The 9,943-nt window shown below is 46.4% G+C and overlaps 1 protein-coding gene across 1 annotated transcript; it reads left to right on the top strand.

The window, feature by feature from the left end:
* Nucleotides 1–4,526: 4,526 nt before the first annotated feature.
* Nucleotides 4,527–9,160, top strand: LOC115128456 (tyrosinase-like). Its single transcript, XM_065017762.1, has 5 exons — nucleotides 4,527–5,489; nucleotides 6,823–7,039; nucleotides 7,352–7,499; nucleotides 7,840–8,021; nucleotides 8,209–9,160. Exons 1-5 carry the CDS (start codon nucleotides 4,662–4,664, stop codon nucleotides 8,460–8,462), a joined length of 1,629 nt encoding a protein of 542 aa, XP_064873834.1. The 5' UTR covers nucleotides 4,527–4,661; the 3' UTR covers nucleotides 8,463–9,160.
* The last annotated feature ends 783 nt before the right edge of the window (nucleotides 9,161–9,943 follow it).

The raw sequence follows: 9,943 nt of genomic DNA, 5'->3' as shown, positions 1-9,943 counted from the left end.
GAGGTGATCGCGGCGGATGAATGGCACGACAATGGGCCTTAGTATCTCGCCACAGTATCTCTGTGCATCCAAATTGTCATCGATAAAATGCAATTGTTTTCGTTGCCTGTAGCTTATGCCTGCCCATACCATAACCCCACCACCACTATGGGGCACTCTATTCACAATGTTGACATCAGCAAACCGCTCGCCCACACGACACCATACACGCTGACTGCCATCTGCCTGGTACAGTTGAAACCAGGATTCATCCGTGAAGAGCACACTTCTCCAGCGTTCTCTGAGCTTCCCTGGGACGGTTTCTGACAGTTTGTGCAGAAATCCAACGGTTGTGCAAACCCACAGTTTCATCAGCTGTTCTGGTGGCTGGTCTCGGATGATCCCTCAGGTGAAGAAGCCGGATGTGGAGGTCTGGCATGGTTACACGTGGTCTGCAGTTGTAAGACAGGTTGGACATTCAGCCAAATTCTCTAAAACGACAATGGAGGTGGTATATGGTAGAGAAAATTAACATTCAATTCTCTGGCAACAGCTCGGGTGGACATTCCTGCAGTCAGCATGCCAATTCACACTCCCTCAAAACTTGAGACATCTGTGGCATTTAGAGTGGCCTTTTATTGTCCCCAGCACAAGGTGCACCTGTGTAATGATCATGCTGTTTAATCAGCTTCTTGATATGCCACACCTGTCAGGTGGATGGATTATCTTGGCAAAGGAGAAACGCTCACTAACAGGGATGTAGACACATTTGTGCCAAAATATTGAGAGAAATACGTTTTTTGTGCGTATGGAAGATTTCTGGGATCTTTTATTTCAGCTCATGAAACATGAGACCAACACTTTACATGTTGCGTTTATATTTTTGTTCAGTAGTTGAATAGCCCTGTCATAGCTCTTCTAAGGATAGTCATTCCACCACCTATTTAATCTTGCACTTGTGACTGACTGGGTTCCAAACAAGTCTCCTTCATGTCACAAGACTGTGTTAGTCCATTTAGCTAAAGCCCAAAGGGATGAGTGCAGGAAGCTAACAGAAGTCTTCAATCTCCAGCAAGGTTACTCATCTCCAAAAGCACAGTTCATCAAACCCCCTCAGTTACATTTAACCTCCCTTTGACCTCATACTCAGAGATCACTGCACCAATATAACGGACTGGGTTCGAAATCAGGCCTACTGCACAACAACAACACTTTCTGTTGAGCAATTGAAGAAGGCCTTTTTCAATCGCACGGTGGGTTGGAACACTTCAGGGGGGAGGTCACGTGTGTTTGCGAGTCAGAGGTCAAGTCTCGGTATGAACTGAATCAGGGGGAAGTGGTACTCGTTAAGCAAGCATAATTATTATTATTTCATTGTTATAATCATTAGACAATAGTTGACATACGGTGTCTACTAAGTATAGTTTTTTTCTCTTTCATTCTGACTCTTGAAAACGAGATTGTGCATCTCAAGAGATTCCATTGTGCAAAATTTCAAATAGACTTAAATAAATACATGAGTGTTTTTTTTTACTGTTAAAAATATATTAATTTCTCTGGTAGTCAAATAGAACGTATGTGTCCCAGAAGGTGTCTATTTCATCCATTGCTTTCTATAAAAAGGCTTTTGCCTTAGATTGAGGCCTTAAACCAAAATCTGGTCAACACAACAGAAGCATCATGCCCACAGGAGGCACAAGGGCATGTGCCACCTCAAACAAATGTTTCTCTGTAATAGGCCTACTACTAGCCACGTAGCAATTTTAGCAAAGTTGGCTTTAGCTAGAACAGATTGGGAACCTATCTCACAACCTCATAACTAGCTACCAAGAAGCCATTTCAGGTTATCAAACACGAGTAGCTATTCAACTATCTTTTACCTGGCATGCCTGCTGGCAAGGTTGGTAGACTTTAGAAAAGCAAGCAATAACTAAATGTACTGAATAAGACTCACAATCCTCTCAATCTTTTACCCAGATTTGAGCAGATAGCAGACATTTTTTGTTTCTTTAAAAAAAGAGACACCAGTAAACTCAAAGAGGCATGCTTCGATAGGCAGAAAAATCAAAAACATTTTTTTTTGCATAGAATTAAGCATAATGATTATGGCTCTAGAGTGCAGGAATCAGCTATTTCCAGTGTAATTCTCCAAATTCCAGACAGCGGATGACCCTCCAGCCTCACACTTAGTCCCCCCTCAGATTTTTGGGGTGCATGACGCCCCTGAAATCAACTGTTATGACTCAGTTCATCTTTAAATGTTACCAAGTGCAGGAGTTTATATATATAGCCTGTACCACTGTGCATAGACTGGGTTTGGACAATAAAGGCATTTAGTGTTATCTCGAGCGGATGACTCGCTTTCACTCTGCGCTGCGGTCGTGTGATGGTCCTGTGATGGCAGAGAGAGGTACAGTACATTCGGAAAGTATTCAGACCCCTTGACTTTTTCCAAATTTTGTTACATTACAGCCTTATTCTAAAAAAAATGTTTGCCCCTCATCAAGCAACACACAATACCTCTTTTTTTTTTTTTGCAAATGTATTAAAAATATGACATTTACATAATTATTCAGACCCTGTGTGCTTAGGGTCCTTGTCCTGTTGGAAGGTGAACCTTTGCCCCAATCTGAGGTACTGAGCTCTCTGGAGAAGGTTTTCATCAAGGATCTCTCTGTACTTCGCTCCGTTCATCTTTCTCTTGATCCTGACAAGTCTCCCAGTCCCTGCCGCTGAAAAACATCCCCACAGCATGATGCTGCCACCACCATGCTTCACCGTAGGGCATTCAGGCCAAAGAGTTCAATCTTGGTTTCATCAGACCAGAGAATCTTGTTTCTCATGATCTGAAAGTCCTTAAGGTGCATTTTGGCAAACTCTAAGCGGGCTGTTATTTGCCCTTCCTGAGGAGTGACTTTTGTCTGGCACTCTACCATAAAGGCCTGATTGGTTGTGTGTTGCAGAGATGGTTGTCCTTCTGGAAGGTACTCCCATCTCCACAGAGGAACTCTGGAGCTCTGTCAGAGTGACCATCGATTTCTTGGTCACCTCCCAGTTTGGCAGCACGGCCAGCTCTAGAAAGAGTCTTGCTGGTTCCAAACATCTTCCATTTAAGAATAATGGAGGCCACAGTGTTCTTGGGGACCTTCAATGCTGCAGAAATGTTTTGGTACAATCCTGTCTCGGAGCTCTATGGACAACTTGTCCTCATGCCTTGGTTTTTGCTCTGACATGCACTGTCAACTGTGGGACCTTATCTAGACACGTGTGTGCCTTTCCAAATCATGTCCAATCAATTGAATTTAGTAACATGTGGAAAAAGTCAAGGGGTCTGAATACTTTCCCGAATACTCTGTATATGTGGCGACGCCTCGTGCTGTGGCGGGTGGGTCAATATAATCCTGGTATCGACACATATAGGCTATGTACATAGATCAGCGGTAAAAACCTGTACTTGGCTTTAACTAGGAATTTACAGGTTTAGAAAAATGACTCAAATGAGATGATTGCTTTGCCTGTGGGTCACAGTGGGTGGAATTAGAAGAAATTACGTTTTGATTGGAGTTTTCGGTGTATTTTGTTGTCCTAGACAGCGCATTAAAAATGAAAGCCTTTTTGTAAGAGAGCGACATTTATTATTAGGCCAAAAAATATATGAATCATTCTTCAACGATATTGTATTAAGATAGATTTTTTTCACACCAGGTGTCTGAAAAAAACAAATAAGTAACTCAAGTGTGATGATGTTGTGCGGAGACATTAATTTCTGATTTATTCACCATCATGAATCATGAATGATTATGCTTGTCCAGATGATTGTCCTTCTATTTCTCTCTATGATAACAGCTTGCCTTCTGAACTGACTCTTTTGTCTGAGGGGAAAATTGGGAAATCTGGGTTATAGACTAGACGATTTTTTTGTAAACTCAAACATGTAGAACGGAAACCTAAGCAATCAAAAACCTAAAAAAAACGAAAATGTAGGCAAATCATTACAACCTGGCTGTAATGCTGTCTAATCTATGCTATGCGAGATCCTGGCTTCGCCTGGCTGCTCAACCTTTATGCAGGATACACCAGAACGGATTAGAAAAGGAAAAACGTGAAAACATTTTCATAACGACAACATAACTCTGTGGTTGTGAAACTTGCAGTGAAGCACAGTGTCAGAAAAAAATCATATTTTATGATTTAAAGAAACTTGAAGAAACCAAAATGCCATTATTTGTATAGTCACATTTCAGTTGCCTTCACTGAAACCTGTAGGCAAGTGCTTTTGTGATTTAAAAAAAAACTATGTGTATGCTTATTCTCTACATTTATTCACCCCTTGAAACCTGAAGTGTAATTAAATAAATTAGATCCGTTGGTTAGTGTGAGAAAGACCATCGGTGTGTGTGTGTGTGTGTGTTCAGGGAACCAGCCACCAATGAAACAAACTCACCACCGGGGTCATGAGGCATGTGACCGCCGTGCCAGAGATGGGGGAGGGCGGGTGTGGGAGGAGAAGTCAAGTAAGAGCTGCGGGGACTCTGACATGGCTGGACTACTAGGCACATGTGTTTCCCCTTCTCTCACTTCTACTTACCAACTCCTCTCTCCATTACTATCAAGACACATCACCGGTTGGTGTGTGTGACAGGACAGGACAGGACGGGACGGGACGGGTGTGATGTATTGCGATGTGGCTCCTTCTCATCCACGGTGTGTTTTTCCTCCAGTGTTTGCGGTTCTCCCAGCAGCAGTTTCCAAGGCTCTGCGCCACAACGGAGGCCCTGCTCTCTAAAGAGTGCTGCCCGGTCTGGGAAGGGGATGGTTCGGCCTGCGGGGCCAGCTCTGGCAGGGGGTTCTGCCGGGACGTGGAGGTATCGGATCTCCCCAACGGGCTGAATTACCCCTTCTCCGGCTTGGACGACAGAGAGAGGTGGCCTCTGGTATTTTATAACCGGACCTGCCAGTGCGCCTCCAACTACATGGGGTTCAACTGCGGAGAGTGCCAGTTCGGACTGTTTGGGGCTAACTGCGAGGAGAGGAGAGAGTCCGTGCGGCGGAACGTGTTTCACCTGTCGGCAGCGGAACGGCGGAAACTCATCTCTTACCTCAACCTGGCCAAGCACACCGTTAGCCAGGATTATGTCATAGCCACCGGGACCTACCGGGAGATGAATAACGGGAGCACCCCGCTGTTCTCTGACGTCTCGACCTATGACGTGTTTGTGTGGATGCACTACTATGTCTCCAGGAATGCTCTTCTCGGTGGACCGGGGAATGTCTGGACCGATGTGGACTTCGCCCACTGGGCTCCCGCCTTTCTGCCGTGGCACCGTGTGTACCTGCTGCACTGGGAGCGCGAGATCCGAAAACTGACCGGGGACTTTGAGTTCTCCATCCCGTACTGGGACTGGCGAGACGCGCAGGGCTGTGACATCTGCACCGAAGACCTGATGGGCGCCCAGAGCCCGCGAGATCCCAACCTCATCAGCCCTGCTTCAGTGTTCTCTTCTTGGAGGGTGAGACACCTTTCATCCTCTTCCTGTCTCTTCCATCATCTTCCTCTCTCATTTCTCTTCACTCCTCCTCCTCTTTTCTCCTCCCTTCATCTCACTCTCACCTTGACATTGTTCTTAGAAGTTCACAATAGTCTCCAAAGTGTTGCATTTTAATTCATGGTTACGGGAGGTCTGGAGAGGAGGAGTCCGCTATACAGGTTTTATCATATACGGTATTAATAGTCACAGTAGTCCAAACTGCTCCATGAACAGCAACAAAAGAGTGATCAAATTAAGAGCCTACATCTGTATGTATCACATCAACATGTGTGCCAGTTCAAATTGAACTCAAATTTAAACTTGAACTTAAACTAATGACACAGAGGCTCAAACTCCCAGAAAACAAGTTAGAGTGTTGTTTCATGGTATCTTTGCTTGGTGTCTTATGCAAATCTCTGTCTAACTATATCTATGTACAGGCCCTTGACTTGGTCAAGGAGAAGCGACTATCGAGATGTAATCAACCACACAGTGTATGCTTCTCAACTCACAAAATGTGAAGAGACATTTTCATAATTGAACTTTTCTTCATTACTTTTCATGTGATGACTTGAATGAATACTGTGATGATATACTATCATTGTTGAGCTCCGCTGTAACCTAGATAGGAGGGAGAAGGGGTGGAGGATAGGAGAGGACTGGGGAGAGGAGGTGAGAGGAGGAAAGAGGAGAGGACTGGGGAGAGGAGATGAGAGAAGAGAGGACAGGAGAGAGGAGATGAGAGGAGGAAAGAGGAGAGGACTGGGGAGAGGAGATGAGAGATATGGAGGACAGGAGAGAACTGGGGAGATGAGATGAGAGGGGAAGAGAAGAGAGTGGGGTGAGGAGAGGAAGTGAGGAGAGGGAAGGAGAGGAGAAAAGAGGAGAGAAGACGGGTAGAGGAGGGTGGTGATCAGGAGAATGTCTGATAACCTTATGTTTCTGCCAGAGGCCATGTTCTGTGATTAACACACACACTCTCACACACACACTCTCCCTCTCTCTCTCTCTTTGCGTGGTGGGAGGCTGTGCGCATGTGGGAGAGAGGAGAGGAGCACCAGTATATATGGGTGGTTGGTTAGATAACCCAATAATTCAGCAGGGAAAGAAAGTTGTGAGGAAGAGAAGAGACTTTCTAAGTATACAATGAGTCAACAACATAATTTGGGTATGAGTTAACGGAATTTTAAAAGTGAGATTTTCACTGAACAGCTACTTCAATGCTTTGTCCTAGGCTTTAGCTTAGCAGGCTAACACAATCATGTGGCATGCAGTTGTCCTGATTCAATACTTTTGTGTGTGTGTGTTTGTGTAGGTGATGTGTTCACGGGCGGAAGACTACAGTGTGAGGGGGGTTCTGTGTGACGGTAACGACGAGGGGCCGTTGCTGCGTAACCCTGGCAACCACGACCATAACTTGGTTGCGCGGTTGCCGACGGCAGCAGAGGTGGAGTTCACGGTCAGTCTCCGTGACTACGACACGGGAGCCATGGACCGCTCCGCTAACTTCAGCTTCAGAAACACACTAGAAGGTAAATAGGGGTGTATGTGTGTGTGTTTGTGTTTGTGTTATTAGTTCTAGACCTCTAGAAAGTCAGTAGTTCTAGAACACTCTAGAGAGCATTGTTCTAACCCTAACTCTGGTGTTGTATTCTGACCTCTAACCCTTGACTTCTAACCCCTGACCTCTAGGTTTCGGCAGCCCTGTGACAGGCATGGTTAACAGTGTGGTGATGACATCTAACCTCTAACCCCTGACCTATAGGTTTTGGGAACCCTCAGACAGGCCTGGGTAACAGTAGGGTGGTCGGGATGACATCTAACCTCTAACCCCTGACCTATAGGTTTTGGGAACCCTCAGACAGGCCTGGGTAACAGTAGGGTGATGGGGATGCACGCCTCTCTTCATATCTTCATGAACGGCTCAATGTCTTCAGTCCAGGGGTCAGCTAACGACCCTATTTTCCTACTGCACCACGCCTACGTAGACAGGTTAGCACGCACGCACACACACGTACGCACACGCACGCATACACACACCTCTCCCACACCCTGTTTCTCTTTCTCTATTTCTCTCTTTCTATTTCTCTCTGGATCACTCTCTCTCTCTCTCTCTCTCTCTCTCTCTCTCTCTCTCTCTCTCTCTCTCCCAACACACACCCTCCCTGCCCCTCTCTCTCTCTCTCTCTCTCTCTCTCTCTCTCTCAACACACACCCTCCCTGCCCCTCTCTCTCTCTCTCTCTCTCTCTCTCTCTCTCTCTCTCTCTCTCTCTCTCTCTCTCTCTCGGTCTCTCTCTCTCTCTCTCTCGGTCTCTCTCTCTCTGTTTTCAGTATCTATGAGCAGTGGTTGAGGAGACATGCTCCAGAGCAGACCCACTACCCAGAGTTCAATGCTCCCATTGGCCACAATAGGCAATACCACATGGTGCCCTTCATACCTCTACACAGAAACATAGAATACTTTACCTCCAGCAAAGAACTGGGGTACCAATACTCCTACATGCTCAACTCAGGTAAGTACAGTGTGTGAGTGTCAGCGTGGGTGTGTGTTGTTTGACTGACTAATTTAGTAATATGCATGTTTTAATCGTGAACGGCTGAATGATTTTAAAGGACTCCTCCCTCTCCCCTCCTCTACCCTTCTCTCCTCTCTTCCCCTCCCCTTCTCCTCTCCTCTCATCCCTTGCTCCTCCCCTCCAGATCAGAGGATATCGGAGGTTCTCAGTCCTTACCTGGAGCTAATGATGGAGGCGTGGCCCTGGTTGCTAGGGGCGTTGGCCCTGGGGGCACTGGTTACCATTACTGTGGCTGCAGTAGCTGCTACTATGACCCGGATGTGTTGGGGTGCGTGGCCATGGCAACTCGGGGAGAAGAGTTCAGCGTTCCACCTACCAGAGAGGGAACCTCTCATCATCAGCAGTGATAGTGATACCCCCAACTACCACACTGTTTAGTCCCAACTACCACACTGTTTAGTCCCAACTACCCCACTGTTTAGTCCCAACTACCACACTGTTTAGTCTCAACTACCCCACTGTTTAGTCCCAACTACCACACTGTTTAGTCCCAACTACCACACTGTTTAGTCCCAACTACCACACTGTTTAGTCCCAACTACCACACTGTTTAGTCCCAACTACCCCTACTACCACACTGTTTAGTCCCAGCTACCACACTGTTTAGTCCCAACTACCCCTACTACCACACTGTTTAGTCCCAACTACCACACTGTTTAGCCCCAACTACCCCTACTACCACACTGTTTAGTCCCAACTACCCCTACTACCACACTGTTTAGTCCCAACTACCCCAACTACCACACTGTTTAGTCCCAACTACCACACTGTTTAGTCCCAACTACCCCAACTACCACACTGTTTAACCCCAACTACCCCTACTACCACACTGTTTAGTCCCAACTACCCCAACTACCACACTGTTTAGCCCCAACTACCCAAACTACCACACTGTTTAGTCCCAACTACCCCAACTACCACACTGTTTAGTCCCAACTACCCCAACTACCACACGGTTTAGTCCCAACTACCCCTACTACCACACTGTTTAGCCCCAACTACCACACTGTTTAGCCCCAACTACCACAACTACCACACTGTTTAGCCCCAACTACCACACTGTTTAGCCCCAACTACCACACTGTTTAGTCTACCACACTGTTTAGTCCCAACAACTACCACACTGTTTAACCCCAACTACCACACTGTTTAGCCCCAACTACCACAACTACCACACTGTTTAGCCCCAACTACCACACTGTTTAGCCCCAACTACCACACTGTTTAGCCCCAACTACCACACTGTTTAGTCCCAACTACCCCAACTACCACACTGTTTAGTCCCAACTACCCCTACTACCACACTGTTTAGCCCCAACTACCCAAACTACCACACTGTTTAGTCCCAACTACCCCAACTACCACACTGTTTAGTCCCAACTACCACAACTACCACACTGTTTAGCCCCAACTCCCACACTGTTTAGCCCCAACTACCACACTGTTTAGCCCCATTTACCCCAATGAGCACACTGTTTTGCCTCAACTACCACACTGTTTAGCCCCATTTACCCCAACGAGCACACTGTTTAGCCCCAACTACCACAACTACCACACTGTTTAGCCCCAACTACCACACTATTTAGCCCCAACTACCACACTGTTTAGCCCCAACTACCACACTGTTTAGCCCCATTTACCCCAACGAGCACACTGTTTAGCCCCAACTACCACAACTACCACACTGTTTAGCCCCAACTACCACACTGTTTAGTCCCAAATCCCACACTGTTTAGCCCCAACTACCACACTGTTTAGTCCCAACTACCCCTACTACCACACTGTTTAGTCCCAGCTACCACACTGTTTAGTCCCAACTACCCCTACTACCACACTGTTTAGTCCCAACTACCACACTG

Source organism: Oncorhynchus nerka, linkage group LG4 (assembly GCF_034236695.1).
Source record: "Oncorhynchus nerka isolate Pitt River linkage group LG4, Oner_Uvic_2.0, whole genome shotgun sequence".
Taxonomy (NCBI): Eukaryota; Metazoa; Chordata; class Actinopteri; order Salmoniformes; family Salmonidae; genus Oncorhynchus; species Oncorhynchus nerka.
This window is presented reverse-complemented; position numbering and strand designations above follow the sequence as displayed.

Coding starts and splice junctions, on each gene's coding strand:
- LOC115128456 (XM_065017762.1), top strand. CDS start 4,662: ATGTGGCTCCTTCTCATCCACGGTGTGTTTTTCCTCCAGTGTTTGCGG. Junction 5,490..6,822: donor CAGTGTTCTCTTCTTGGAGG/GTGAGACACCTT, acceptor GTGTTTGTGTAG/GTGATGTGTTCACGGGCGGA. Junction 8,022..8,208: donor CTCCTACATGCTCAACTCAG/GTAAGTACAGTG, acceptor CCTCCCCTCCAG/ATCAGAGGATATCGGAGGTT.